The 15,877-nt window shown below is 42.4% G+C and overlaps 1 protein-coding gene across 2 annotated transcripts in view; it reads right to left on the bottom strand.

Moving 5' to 3' along the window:
• Positions 1 to 13,583, bottom strand: part of PPM1E (protein phosphatase, Mg2+/Mn2+ dependent 1E) — a 67,299-nt gene extending 53,716 nt beyond the window's left edge. Inside the window, exon 1 of one of the 2 annotated variants that reach the window (XM_035343359.1) lies at positions 13,084 to 13,583. In XM_035343359.1, the coding sequence (XP_035199250.1) occupies positions 13,084 to 13,478 (395 nt within the window). In that variant the 5' untranslated portion in view covers positions 13,479 to 13,583. Of the gene's footprint in view, positions 1 to 5,759; positions 5,780 to 13,083 lie in introns of those variants that run through there. The other variant, XM_035343360.1, reaches the window with a different exon arrangement.
• Positions 13,584 to 15,877: the final 2,294 nt, after the last annotated feature.

Raw genomic sequence — 15,877 nt, 5'->3', positions numbered from 1 at the left:
CACAAGGTATCCAAGCATGTAGGCTGGAACCTGGAACTTGGGGAGTCACGAGGATATTTATTACAGCTGCAGGTTCCGTATTTTGGTATTCGGTGACCATAGCACTCCACACAAATTCTGCTAGCAGCAAGCAGAGTACCAGATCTCTTACATATGAGAAAGAACAAATCTACTAATTGCCAATTCCATCCAAATTGATGTATTTCAGTGGCTGGAACTAGTTGATCAGTTACAGTCTTTGACTTTTGAAACTAAGTACATTGACCTCCTCAAAATCACTACCAAGCAGCAACCGGAGTTCATTAACACCAGCTTCTTAAGCAGCTTTGCTATGTCAATGTACTTCTGGTTTTTATGAGACTTCTAGACAACAATAAATTCTTATTTCCCATTTAAAAAATAGTAAAATAACATTAGAGAATGATAGATTTATCTTTTCAAACTGTTCCTGGAAGTATAAAAACATCTATATCTGATTTGAATACAGAAACATTAGTTAAACAAAACCATTTGGCCTGTCTATTTACCTTGCCAGACTTCCTTCGTCATGAAAGAAATATTCAATACTGATTAAAAAAAAAAAAAAAGGACTGTGAAACCTCAGAAAAATTACAGTCCTGTAAATCCATTATAACAATCTTAAAGCTGTTGTACTACAGCTACTTTTGACAATGACTGGATAAATAAGTGCACATGGTTCCCCAAGAACATACAGTTTTCACCAAGGAATGAAGAAGAATATACAGTTTTTCACCTTGGTGAGGGAAAAGGGACACCAGTCCTTTAGTTTTCATCGATTCCAGCTATCCGACTTTAAATGGAACTGATCAGGCTATTAGGTTCAATCAACACTTTACTCAGATGTTTAAACACAGCCCATTAGATATGAAGTTAGGTAACTGACTGAAGAAGTGAGCGAGCTCGCAGTTTCTTTTAATAGTATTTTAGCTGGTCTGATGTTTCAGGTGGTCTCATCCCTCTCACAACTCCTTTTTTAATTACTTCCATTTGACAGAGTGTCTATTAGATTCTCTCAATCTGTCTCTCTACTCTCAAAGTGTTAATTGGCAGCCTCTATGGGTGTTTGGAAAACAACCCCATTTAGATTTCCTCTGTTACAGGTTCTACCACCAGGTTTTCAACCATTTGCCAACATGTTCCTTGTGTTAAACTCAAAAACTGTGCTTTTCACCTTTTGGAGAAATCATCCTGAATTCTGAGTTGTGCAGAACCTTCTACCACCTTCTCCCATTTCTTCACTGCTTCTCACACATCATTAATATATGGCAGTAACTTAAGTTTATATTTATGCTACAAATAAATAGCAGAATCTAACTCTTAACGCTTAGAGACATGCTTCTTCACTATAGGTCTTGTTTATAGAGAGACATTAAGCTTTTTTTGAAGGGGGCAGAGGGTAGGGAGAAAAGATTCGGAAGGAAAAGGATTTGGGGAGGAATTTTTTTAAACATTTACTTTAAAATGAAGGCCGATTTGCTCTTTTTTCTTAAACTATATATTTTTTTCCAACTTCCCGTCCTGTTTTATGTATTTATCCTTCCTTATTCATAGAATGGAAAAGTAAAACAAATCCTTCTCCAAAGGAATACGTGGTAAATTAATTGATGCAGTTCCGAAACGTAAGAGTCGATGGAACTACAGGAAGTGTTAGTTTATTCTTGGATTAAAACCTAGCAATTTTTTGAGGGTCATATCCTGTGCCTTTTTACTTAGCCCAAACTTCCTTTGGCATAACTTGCAAGCTGTTGACATGCAGAAAACGTGAATTAACCTCCATACGCATCGTCTAGCTTGGCACTTTCCTCAGACTTTCCATGCTTACTGCTGCCGCTAGTGTTACTACAAGGGTAGCTATTTCAGACGTCTCCCCGTAACAGTTTTTCTCGTGTCACTTAACCTTGCTCTAACTGAGACTTGCAACGTGCAGCCCCTCCTGCTCCATGGATAGCATTGTTTGGTCATCAAAAATGAGCAGCTAAGAAAAGTAAATACAAGATCCTGTTGAATGTCTTTCAAGAGCCTAGATGGGCACTTTAGCTCGATAGAATTCTATGGTACTGCTTCTAGAAAAATACCTGATTTAGCCAGTTTTCTTGACTATCCTTGCAAGATCTATTTTGCAGCAATCTTTTTTTCTAGCAAATGCTCCGAATCTTTATTCTCCTGTAAGTACTGATACAACCTTCGGATGCCTATCATTGCAGAATCCCACAGGATCCCATTATAGAACACACCACGAGGCTACCAGAATAACATGAAGCTACGGTATTTTTATTTTTTTGCAGTAGTGAGCATATTGGAAAATGAGGAAAACATTCTGCTGGCACATAGTATTTAAAATAGTTTATGATCTTATGCTATTTCCTTGTTAATTTTAACAAACCTAATTTTTTTTTTTTTTCAGCCCACAGAAATTTTGGGTTTTACTCCCACACTGAAGCAGCCCTTAATTTTTTTCCCGCCCCCTGATTTAACACCTCTGAACATTTTCTTTTCTATGTGCTAGATGGCCACAGGCAAAACGGAATGGCCCCTTTTCAGCACTGAAAGGAGGCCGCTGAATTGCTTTTCAGTCCTGCCCAAAAAAGTTCGAGTGAAGCCTGAACCAGCTCCCTGCAAAGCATCTCTCATCTTGAGAACAAGAGCATAAGGCAGTACCAGATCTTTCCCTAACTTAGCAGTTAAGGTAGTGGCACAGCCCTAATATCTCGCAGTGAAGTCAAAGCAAGCATAAATACAGCAGTGCAAAAGCAGCTTTCTGAGTCTGGTTTCTTTTCAGGGAGTCTGCCACAACAAACCAGGGAAAAAACAGACCTTTGATGAGTTTCCTCTATTTTGCAGGTCCATTTCGCTGACTGACAATGAGTCTCTAAGAAATGAATGGAAGCCCCAGGGGTGGGTCGCTCAGGTGGTGATACTAGTTAATTCTTTCTTCCTCTTTCTGTTTTATTATTTCACGCTACCCGACTAGCTGCTTTTCATATCTTCACAAATATAAAACAGACTTCCTCAAAGTGCTTTCTTTTTTCTTTCTGTACTTCCTCAACAGATGTTTTTTGTTATCTCTAATTCAGATGGCAATTTTCTCAGAATTAAAAACAGAAATTTTCCCCCCCCCAAGGTGTTAATTTCCAGATTTAATGTTTTGTTCCGCTCCACAATAAAGAGGGCGAGAATAAGAGCCAGCTTTTCACTCCCTTCTTATTCCAAACCTTTGTTTGGCGAGGTAATTTTTGTTCATCAATGGACTGATCAAAATCTGGTATCTAGGAGAGTTTAGAAATATGGACAAGGAAAAGAAATATATACACACGTACCTGTGCCTCACCATAACATTTCTTGGGCTGTTACCACCTTCATCTTTATTACTCTTTTGTCAAGACACAGATGGAGCATGGAAACAGAAATTGCGTTACTTCAATTTTCAAAGGACAGTAAGTTGAACTGAACAGCTTTCAATATAACAAAACAAATTTTGCATTAATAAGTAAATGATGTTTTGTATTTTAAAAAATGTAATATAAAATTAATACAAATAGAACATCTTTTACAAACAAATTTAATCAAGTTATTTAAAGTCCACTGCTTTCTGCATTAAATTTTCAATTAGTTAGGATGAAATTAAGAACTGTTTTTCAGAGTTGTTGTATCCTATGTACACGATTCACACAATTAAAAATGCCTGTTCGCTCTCCCTGTTGACGCACCTTTCTTCTCTCACCTCCCAAGACATAGGGAGAGTTTGGAATATTTAAGGGGGAAATGCTTTAGGATATTCTGTAATTTCAAAGGAGAAACTATATTTTCTTTAATCCCCAGAGCTAGATTTAGAACTTTGAGGCTTGCCTCAAACATTTAGGAAGGATTCCATGTCACAAACATCAGAAGCATTTACAAAGACAAGGCGAGTGTGAATTGCACCAACTCCATTTTGTGAGATGCTACACCAAAAGCACCTAATACCCAAAAATGCTATTCTAAAATTAGTGTACAATGTAATTAGGAAGTTTTTAAGTATTCTATCTAATCATTTGGGTCATTCATAATCAGTCACGCTGAAAAAGGTTAACGCCAATGAGGAAAGTTCAAAGCACTTAAAATTCATTCTCAACTGAGCAATGCACTGGGGAAGATGCTCACGTTACTTAATGTAGGCGCAGTTTCCTGCTCCAGCCAAGCAGCCTGAGCCTATCGTCCCCGCCAAACCCTCCTGGAAACCACATCTTCCTTTCTCCGCTGATTGTGATGGGAATTGCACAAGTGTTACATGGTGATAAGTCAAACCCTCGGGTTAGCTGGAAGGTGATTCTTTTCATGAATTTTGCATGGTTGTTACCACTAAGGTAAAAAGTTAAAGGCCAGAAGAGCTCACAATAATAATAACAGCAATAATGTGAAGTATTTGGTCTGGGGAAGAGCACAAACCTGTTCTGAGAGACCTGAGGAAAGAAAGATGTTGCAAATAAATGGTATATCCCACTTTCTTTTAGTTTTCTAAGGCAGGAATGTATCTCAAAACTCATCCTTTTTGGGCACATCAGAACTAATAATAGTCATTAGTATTTGCCATCACAGAGGAATCATATGTACGAGCAACACTTTGCAATCAGTTCTACGTGTCAAATTTTTAAAATCCAGGATCTCTGTTAAGTTATCCCTTATAACAGATGTTTATCTGAAGTTAACGTGGACTAACCTTAGTTCAGTCCAGCATCTACATCAGTGCTCATGTCTGCTGTGGGCACTTTCACCAACAACTCCCATTTGAATGTTAAGGACAGGATCAATTTGTTTCCTTGGAAAAGCTGAGTCAACTTTTGGGGAATGTCAGGAGGAGAGATCAAATTCATCTGATAAGAGATACAGCCCTTATTCTCAGTGGAGCACACCCACTGCAGTGAGAAAGCAGAACCAAGAACAGCCCAAGGCAGCTGTGTTCGGCAAGCAGAAAACCCATCTGCTCGGTGAATGACCGAGTTCCCCCAAACCACGAGCAACATTCAGCTTCTGACTGCTTGGTACCCACACACAGGGTGTTACACAGCTGCTAAAAAGAAAGCGGCACCAAGACATCTGAGAGCATAACATCTTTTGAGATAGGGACCTCGATATATAAACACTGGGGTTCAGTCATACTTGCCTCAAACACCAGCATTCGACAACTTAAACAGAACAACACTACCTACAAGTAAAGTTTAGTTTAAAATATATATCATGCTGTATATTTAAGTGTGTATGATTGGTTTTATACAAAATCCTATTTTTTATGCAGGTGGGAATTTTAGGTACTTTGTGCCTGGGCCACGTTGCCTCAGCTGGGCTCACAGGTTCAAAAAGAACAGAGAAACCTGAAAACCCCCAGTTTTCAGGTGATCTGTTATAAATTGATAAACCAAATACTTTGCTTAAAAATACAATTCCTACTGTGAGATTTAGCAGCAGTATCATCTAATTAAAAATAAAAAATAAAAAAACACAAGCAATGGCTAATTGAGCAGAAGTTTGTTGTACGTGAAGTTGGTACACATGGAAAAAGAAATTTTTGTTACAGAACATGTTCCCTGCCGAGAAATAGAACAAGCAAAGCATAACTACTTGCTAAATTCTCAGCTACAGGGTGTGGGGTTGGGCCCTCTATAATTTCAAGTTAGGATTGAAAATAAATGAATTATTTTAAAAGCTAATAAATATAATGCATGGAGTGGATTTTTTCATAACACTAATGAGAAATAACTTACCACATTCATTTCAGATTTTTGAACCTCCGTAAGAAGGTCATAGCCTGAGGTGAAAGGAACAGCCCTAGAAACAGTGCCAAGAAGTTAAAATGCCAAGTCCTATTTTTATACACTGCTTCTATTTTTAGTTACATCAGGATGGAAGTACAGAGCATATAAAAAAATTATATTCAGAAATGAGAGAAAGTGCTCAAATTCTTTATTGTAAGTGAAGAACAAAAAAAACTAAAAAAAAAAAAAAAAAGGCTTAACGGGCCTTACAGGATCATAAAGATCAGCAAACATAACTTAAAAATCATATCCTCTGAGAAAATGAACTTCAAGAAGCTACCCACAATTTTACCCAATTAATCCAATATTCCTTTTATTGTAATTCCAGCTACAAGAAAGCGCAAATGTTTCGCAATTCAGACTTGCCTGCATCCAAGTACATTTCTCCCATGATCAAAGCTTAGCAGTCAACTTTTCAATCCTGCTCTACCACAACCAACATAAAACTTTTCAGCTGATCGTGTGCAGGATCCAGACCTGGTGAGCAGTACTAGAGCTGAAAATGCTGGCTCAGTTACTCAATCATTAGTTGCCTTTCGCTGTTTTCGTTCCAATACAAACATAAACTGAGGTAATCCTGCAATCTAGTTAACTCGTTTAACTTCTGTATTAATTATTGAAGTACCCAAGGGCACCTATTTCCCTTGCAGTTCTAATTTATGAGACTCATGATTACTTCTTTATAAAATGCCTTATTAGACGTGGGTGATGTTGTTCTCCCTAATGAAGTACAAAGGCACAGCAGAAATGTTTCCGTAAAACAAGCCTACAATCTGCATTCATTTCATCTAATCGCTAAATATATTATAACAACAAAAATCTCAAATATTTGGTTAGCGGTTGATTTCAGCTGACTCAGAGACGAGGCTCAACCTGCCGACGCTCAGCAGTGACCGTTTACAGTCTCGTGGCATGTCACAGGCTACGGACATGTCACGGACACGCGTTGTCCGGGACACATTTATTTTTATAACCATATGCGTTACGTAATCATGGTTGCATTGCGTTGCATAAGACAGCCTTGCAGCATGGTTCAAAGAACATCTAATGTTTTAAAGCATTAATTCCATTTCATCTCGTTTCTCACATATCCTTCCTGGTTGGTGAGAATGCTTATGAGGAGAAAACACAAACCGCTGCACAAAAACAACACCAAGGAAGAATACAATGCAGAACAGCCTGAGATTGTTTCAGTGGCATCAAATATAGGAACAAAAAGAACTCTCATTACGTGCACTACATGCCCCGTTGCTTTTGCTCTTAATGTGATCATGTAAGCAATTTAGCAAGACAACAAAAAAGGAATGAGAACATATTCCAGTGACAGAGCAGTCAAGACATTGAAACTTCTATTAATATAGGGTAAAGCCAACTAAAATTTCAACATCAAGAAAAATATTTTTTAAAATGTTCTATGGGAAGAGCCACAGCTGAATAGACCATCATCTCTGCAAAGTATAGGTGGAGAAATGCTGTCATTGCAGCAGGGAATTACAGGGAGGAATTTTAAGAGCTAAACTATTCTGTGCAGGGTGCTTTGTGCAGAATCACTCAACAAACCCTAGAAAGAAACGAAGCCTAACACGCTCGTCACCTCCAAAAGTCAGGCAGAAGTCGTTTCACAAGATGGTCCAAAGATTTTAGTTAGTCAAAGGCTTTTGAGTACCTTATAAATGAAAAATGACATATTGCAAATAGAGTTTATTATGCACATCCCTTCTTGATAAGCCAGACTAGTTTCAACTGGGGTTACATAAGGTCCAAGAAAAGAACTCGTTAACACAGGTCTAATTACTCAGTCAATACCTGTGCAGAAGTGAACAGCTTCACTAGGAGCAGGAGGATCCAAGCACATTGCTTTGGGGTCAGAAAAATCTTGGGGTGAATGGGCTCCTGGCAGAATTAACTCCCCTTAGTTTGTTGTACTACTAGAAACTTTCATTGAAATAAAAGCACTGGCATGAATATAGTCCCGTAGGCTGTTCAAGAATGGTTATATAAAGCAACTTCCAAGCATAATCACCATTGCACTTGTAAAACTCAGCATCCTTTAATCATAAATTAGTAAGAAGTTTTGAAATGTCACCATGTATGTTAACCATTATAAAATGTAAATCTGCAATTTAAATAGCTCGTTTTAGCTCGTACACTTTTTTTAGAAAGAACATCAAAATATCTGATTTGATTCAGTATTTCCAAACGCGTGGGAGCATGAACTGAAGTTGCCTGGAAAGCAACTTAAAGAATCTCTTGCTGCGTAGACCATTAGTTGGGTTTTGAAAGTGATTATCACCAAATATCAGCTATTTGTAGATTATCACGATTTCTAGTCTAAGGTGCATGAAATATTCCCACCTCTGAAAGTCAGGACTTCACCATCACCCAGCACGTGGATTAAATTTCATAGGAGCATTGTTTAGAGAGCCCTAAGCCATTAGCAACAACACTAGTTTCTCTTAACTTTCCACGTACACTTCTACTACATTACGTAGAATCTCTCACTGAGAAGCATGGGCAGTTCTAGGACCAACATCCTCGGGTCTGGGGATATTGGACCAGCTGGGCACCCCCACAGACCCTCATGGCAGAGCTGGGTGCTTGCTGCTACCACCCACAACCCCACGCTGGGTGCTTGGTTCAACAACTGCACTCGGGAAGAGATTCCTGATCTCAGCAGGGCTGCAGCAGATGCCACCAGCCCAAGGCTACCACGCCGTTCTGCTGCCACCCAGGAGCAAGCTCAGGCGTGGAAGCAGACAGCCAGCACAGCCATGGGTGGGAAATCCAAGGGTCCTGCTTTGCCAAACCTCCTCGCCAGGCACCATGAAATTCCCCAAAAGAGGTGCAACCAAAGTCTGCTTCAGTTGTTTATTGTGAACACGGGCCAACATCACCATCTTTATTTCCATTGTAACTCTGCACAAAAGATTAAACAAGTACCATCTTAAAAAGGATGGTGTTCCTTCTTTGTTGGCCTCTGCGATAAACATTAGAGACAGCAAGTAGTGTGATTATATTTCCTATAATGGCTTTTACATTGCAATCAATAGAACAGGTGATAAGACGCAAATTATAAAAGAGTAAAACATCACAGCCTATTTAAAGTGAAGTTTTAAAAAGCAACCTAGCATAACATACGAATTTCAGTTTACACATATTGACAACAATGCTAGCTTTCATACAACATGGTCAAGAAATAAAGTTAAAAACAACTATCTGCTTTTTAAAGGGAGAAGATATTCTTAAATATCTTAACTTAAGATTGCAAGATTAACTTAAAATTGCAAGATTAAAGAGGGGGAAAAACACTCATTTACTCTCCATATTTTATGTAATCCTAATGTAAAAGGCTGAGTCCACATTGCTTTTCTTGACTTTTCATAGCAAGACTGTACAGAATACTTAAACCTTCAAAACATTTCCTCTCTTTGAAATATAATAGAGAGGATTAATTTTTAAAATCTCGCTTGAAGCCTTACAGATTTTAGTCCTGGGATCTATGATATTCTGGGAATGTTGCACAGTACTCTACAAAGAGCTCTAAAAGGGCAATCAATGCTTGCAAGTTTTTCTTTTCATGTCCCAAGTCTGAGCAAGATTTTTACAGTCCTCAGAATAAGCACTTGGTCATCAGCACTTTAGTTAAGCAATGAAGTTGATGTAACATTAAGATTTTTTCTAACTCAGAATCTTTTGCAAATTTGAACACTGGAGAAATAGGTCTGCTTTCTAAGTTCATGAAAGATGGCTTTGAATTAATGTTTGAAAGCAAAATACTAGAGCACCAAAAACCACTAGAAGCAGACCTGAACCTACAAATGACAGACACTCTATTAATTGCCGGAAAAGCCTGGGGATAAAAGGAGGGGAGGAAAAATGAGAGGGAGAGAGAGAGAGAAGGGTGGAAAAAAGAGTAAGACATGCAGAAAAACATACCATTGGATTTTTCAGATTATGTCATCTGTTCAGGAAGAAATCTAACAGCAAGATACATTTGTTCCTCCTAGTGACACAGCTTCTGAGGGCGCACTGTTTAACTCGGCCCGGCCCCGTCCTCTCTTAGCAACCACAACTTTATTGATTAGTTTTTCAGATGTCTTGTCAAGAACCAGCTTTTAAATACATTACTTTTAATAAAGTATCAGTAGGAATAGGAATAGAAAAGATTATGATGTACAGCTTGGCTGCCTCAAGGTAGTACAAGTTAGTACCTTCTTCCTTTAATGTATGTCAGAAATGATGCCTGCTCCTGACTCGGTGGGAGCAAGCCATGGGGTCTCATTTAACAGATGCAGGATTAAGTACTTACTGTATTTGCTGCTGCATTGCAACTGTTTGAATTATACAGCTTTCTCTTGATTAGAATGTTAGAGAAGATAATCACAAAATAAACTTTCAAGCTATCGTCACCCAATGTCCCAATACCATTCCTCTGGAGTTATTCTCTTTTTGGTTATTCTCTTCATCTAACACTGCTCCTATTAATCATTTTCCTGCTGCTGAGGATCACGAAGAAAGCACACGGTACACATTTTGTGGCATTTAGACAGATACAAAGATTACATTAATCTAATTTTCCAAGCATATGCTGTCTCCAGAAAGGAACCAGGAACTGGAAATCTCTAAGGGGGATATGAGTCTTTTGGAAAAGAGCAGGAAAATCTCATAAATAGAAACTCTTCTTATACTGATCTGTACAGCAGCATAAAACTATTACTTTTTTTTTCATGATTGGCAATATGTTCCCATTTCTGAAATGGTCTTACTTCTCTCAAAAAGAACTAAAGTAGAGTGCTCAAAATAGCTGAGAAACAGCTGTTGGATTTTTCACAGAATGAGGATTTATCCTCATTCTACATATAATGCAAACCAGTCATTAGACTAATGTATAGTTACAGTTACAGAAAGCATGCCTTCACAATACAGCCCTTCCTGCTAATAACATACCAACAAAACATTCCCTGTTCCATGACTTTATGTGCACTATTTTTTTTTTAACACTGTCACAGCCACCGGGCACAGAAGTTTTACTTGTATGCATGTAGTTTCTCATCTCTGTAATCATCTATTCAAAGCCCTCGCTGTAAATGAGGAAGTCGTTTACTTTTGTCAGCAGAATAACCTTTTGGCAGTTTTGTTGGCGACAGGTGAGGACACTACAATACAATAGTTCACCTGGAAACCACATCTGCATGCTTGCACTTACCTTGAGTTCCATCACCACACAAGAAGCAGCTACTTCAGTTGAGCTCCCTGTGTTAGATGTGGCTTGCAATATTTAAAATGCTCTGAAGAATTACATTATCTTAGCTAGCTGTACACAAATCAACGTCTACCAATCTCCAGTTAAAATACATTAGTTTACTATTGAAAATGCATTTTCTAAACATTACAAGTAAGTTATTTAAGCCTTTGGAAAACAACTTTTCCCAAACGATCCCCTGCTCCCTTTATTTTGGGGCAGATGCTGCCTTTTGCTTCCTAACGTAGGTGCCTACAGGAGGAAGCCTGCATCGACTTCACTTTAAACAAAGCCAACACACTTCATTCAGCAACCATCAAAAGATTCATACAAAGGCTGCACGAAAATAAATACTGGCAAGAGCTATCCCTGTGTAGGGAATCCTCTCAAAAGGTCTTTGCTTAATAATTTCATCCAGGAACAAGGAACTCAGAAACTAGGGAACCTAAATCTGCCTGTCCTGGGGTATGGGGACACAGAGGGATAACACATGCACAAACACACACAATTTTAAAATCATTTAATAGATGTATCTTAAATAATACTTCAAAATAATCTGTTCTATACCTAAAACTTTATCAGAAGTCTGTTGTTTGTTTTTTTTTTTTAAAAAAAAAAAAAAAAAAAAAAAACACATTCTAAATATGTGGAAGGGATGTGCCACTCTTTTCTCTGTCACATCCTATGCATTCCCTGCTGTATTCAAGAGAAAGACTTTGCAAAGGTGGCGGGGTGAGCGTGTGTGCATGGATAGGAAAGCTTTGTCCTCCGCAGCTATCATTGTGCTGCTGTCCCCATCGCCCACAAACGCAGGAGGCAGGTCAGAATGGAACAGAAGCAGACCATGCAGTTGTAAAACCCGATTCTTTCTCTATTTATTTCTTGTGACCGAGTAACACCTCCCATTACAATTATCAGCTCGATGGCAGAAAGCTCCCCGGTGCGCTGTGCATATTTTCACAGGTTCATTTGTCTCCTCCTGTGGCATCAGTTTAAAAAGGCTCCTAAAGAAACGCCACGAACAACCATTTCTATTTCCAGCCTTCAAAGCCAACGCTGAGCACAATACAAAGCCCTGGTAACTCATCTTTAGGTTTCAGTCCACAGACTTTTCGCACTGGGAATAGCTCCCATCTGTTTCCTCTTTATGCACCAGCCTTTAGAAAGCACAGATCTGGAAACTGCCTGTGCACAGAACAGAGCGAGCTGGCTTTCCCCCCGCTGACGACAGAAACAGCCCCAGGATCGGGGACAGCTTTCTCCTAAGGCTTTCTTTTCCTTTCTCCCGATCCGTAAATGCACGGTGTGGTTCTCTTGATGTGGGGTTTTTGGGGGGAGGAAGGGAGGGACTGCCTCTCTTTCCCTTCCCCTTGTTCTCCCCTTCCTTCTTTCTTGGCAGAGGCTTCCCCATTTACACACCCTCACGCAGGGAACATTTCGAGCCTCGGAACAATCAACCAGGGGCACCCCCCTCCTGCTTTGGCACCGTGAGACGTGTGTGTGTGTCCCCAGAAAAAGACAAGCTGCTCTCCAGACCGGTGCCCCCGGCTCCTCGTCCCGGGCGAGGCGCTGTGAAGGGAGCCCCAAACGGGGGGCACCTGCCCTCGCTCCCCCCTCAGCACGGGCTCCCTCAGCAAGAGGGCGGGGGGGCTCCACGGCCCCACACGCGGGCGGGATCCCCTCAGCACCACACGGTCTCCCCCTCAGCTCCCTCAGGGGCCGGAGCCCCCTCAGCCCCTCACGGGGTCGGAGCCCCCTCAGCCCCTCACGGGGTCGGGGCCCCCCGGGGCCCCTCATCCTCAGAGGGGCCCGGATCCCCCTCAGCCCCTCATGAGGCCGGATCCCCCCCGTTCCCCCCTCATCCCCACAGGGGACCGGGTCTCCCTCAGCCCCACATGGAGTCAGACCCCCCCCCTTACCCCCTCAGCCCCTCATGGGGCCGGATCCCGCCTAGCCCCTCACGGGGCCGGCTCCCCCGTTGTCCCCCCCCAGCCCCACAGGGGCAGCTCCCCTCAGCCCTCGCACACTCACTACTTGTACAGCTGCTGCAAGCAGAGGTCCAGGCACTCGCCCTCCACCTCCTCCTCCGTGATGTACTCCGAGAGCGGCCGGGGCAGCGGGGGCAGCGGCGGGGGAGGCGGCTGCGGCGGGGCGGCCGCCTGAGGGTCGCCGGCGTCTCCTTCCTCTGCCTCTGCCTCGGCGCCCGCCGCCGCCGCCGCCGCCTCCTCTCCCTCGGCCCCGGGCTCCTCGGCGGCCGCGGCGTCGGCAGCGGGAGGCGGCGTGGGGGGGGAAGGCACCGGCGCCGCCGGCTCTGCCCCGAAGGGCCCGCGGAACTCTCCCAAGAACAGCTCGAGGAAGCGGCGGTAGCTCTTCTCCTCCGCGCCTCCTCCGCCGCCGCTGTTACTGCCCGAGCCGCCCGCGGCCATCGCTTCGCATTCCCGGCCGCCCGGCGGCGGATCAGCACTGCGCCCGCAGAGAGCTCCCTGCCCGCCTCCCGCCTCCCGCCCGCCTGCGCGCCCGCGCGCGCTCCCGACAACGGGGACGCGCACGCCGCCGGTTGGCGGGGGGGGGGGGGGGGGGGAGCGGGCGCGGCGCCGCGGCGGGCGGGGGCGGGCAGACGCGGGGGCTCCTGACAGGATCCTGCGGGCGGGCTCCCAGGGCCGTGAGGTGCGGGGTCACCGCCTGAGGGGTTCCCCCCCCCCTGCAAATTACGTGAGGGAGGCAGCTCACGTCCCGCTGCCGATAAATACATTTCGTTTGTGAAGGGAATTTTGGCTCGCGTTACGCATACGTCGCGTTTCGTTTGTGGAAGGCGTTCGGGATGGCGTGGTACATCGCTACCCGAACGCTGTTTGCAGGGCGCTCAGGTGGAGAAATACCAGCCATGGGGTCAGGGTCACGTATTTAAAGCAGCGCGGATACGCGGCGAGGAATGGGACGCTTAATGGCACCGGGCCTCCACAAACGGCCGAGCCTCACCTGCGGAAAGTGTTCAGATGGTGACGGATTGGAGTAAGGACAAAAGCTTTCTGGAACCTGTTGTTCCCCGCGCTGTGGTAATTACCTCAGCGTGTCAGGTGCTGCTGTAAACCTGCCTTCTGCTCGCTGGATGGTTAGCTGGGAGCCAAACTAATTTTAGAGTATTTCCGGCAACTGCATTGACTGATCGTGTTGCAATCCTGTGAATATGTAAAGGCCGCCAGAGTGAAAGCGGTGATTGTCACGGCTGGTTTTAGCCTTTCGCTGCCAAAAGCTATTAAAGCGATAGAAAACCACATAGTTTCTCCCAAAATAATATCTCCAAGTGTATTTTTTTCGGTATACCAGCCATAGGTTTTCAATCTAACATCTGTTCACTTAATGTCAGGTAAAAATGATTGCAGGTCTCTGTGAAGAGGTAGCCAGCAGTAGCAGCTGATGACATCATTGCTTTTTTTTTATTATTTTAGGTTTGTCTGTACTGCATCATCCGTGAGTCACAAGCCTCGAGAGAATGCCTATCACTGCAAGTATCCAAAAAACAGTGCTAAGTTCATGATTAGTTGTTTTTTTATTAGTAATTCAGGTAGTTGGAGTCCCTGAGAAACTATAATCTAGATAATCTTAGTGTAGCATGGACTCAGTTCTAAAAATCCTGATTACAACAATCTCGTCGAAGTAACAGCCAGTGCAACGAGATGTATGATCTGCTTCATCTTGTTTGACAAAAAGCAATTAAGCTGTCCAAGAAAAGATTTAAAAAGCATTTAGATAATCTTTTTCTTATTTTTTTTTTGTTAATTGTGTGTTTCTGAGTTGTTTCAAACAGCGTATAAGAGTATCTGAGAGTAATACCTACTCTGCTTCATGTCAAAATGTTAAAATTACCAGATGTCCTTGATTCATCTTGTCAGTCCCCATGTGCTTTTCGTCATTTGTCTAATCTCAGAGGACACTAATTAAAATGAAATAGAGTAGAACTTTGCACTCAGGATACTTTGTCAAGTTTTGGCACTACGGTCAAGTTAGTATTGTTTTGCTTCGATATTAAATAAAGAGCTTATGGCCCTAAGCCATGTTGACATTTGTTTCTGGGAGGGAAGGTGAAAAACCATTCTTATTAACCTGCAGTGGGGAACATATGGTGACTGTGGGTGGTATGGCTAAGCTGGGCAGCCAGGAACCTGCTATCACTTCACTGTGTGGAGACAGCGGGGTGGGCAATTACCGCAGAAGGTAGCCACGCTGCTACTTGCTGCTGCCCAGAAAAGGAAGCTCTAAATGCGATGTATTATCAAGTAAGCGCTAATCTATGAGAGGTGCGTTTGGTACTATTATAAAATGTTTTTAGTGTTTGGTAACTCTGGAAGCTAAATTTAGACTGCCTCAGTGCACTCTGGATTCCTGGGTAGCAGCAGTATGAATGGTTCCTATGTGCTGAGGTTTGGTGAATGGAAGAAGTTCACAATTCATAAAGTTTGGAGCCTGAAATCATTGATTTACTACATATTGCCAAATGGAGGGTAAGACTTGCACCTGACCTCAGAAGGAAACACGGGTGTTTCTATCCTTTTTGGCTTCAGCATGTTGTGGTTTTAGGAAGGTTTTACACTCCCGTGTTAGAAGGAATCTGATTTATTTCAGCCTTGAAAATGTGTCTTCCTCTTTCTCATTTTGCTGATGAGAAACAAGCAGGATTTGAGCAGGCCTTGGGGAGGTGACCTGAATAGTATGGAGTGCAAGAAGAAGTGCTTTTTAATTTTTTGTAACCTTTGGAAGTAATTCCTGTACACTGACAAGTAGAAGACATGTAGAGTCACTAAAAAGCGCTTGACAGTAATACACC

Source organism: Oxyura jamaicensis, chromosome 19, assembly GCF_011077185.1.
Source record: "Oxyura jamaicensis isolate SHBP4307 breed ruddy duck chromosome 19, BPBGC_Ojam_1.0, whole genome shotgun sequence".
Taxonomy (NCBI): domain Eukaryota; kingdom Metazoa; phylum Chordata; class Aves; order Anseriformes; family Anatidae; genus Oxyura; species Oxyura jamaicensis.
This window is presented reverse-complemented; position numbering and strand designations above follow the sequence as displayed.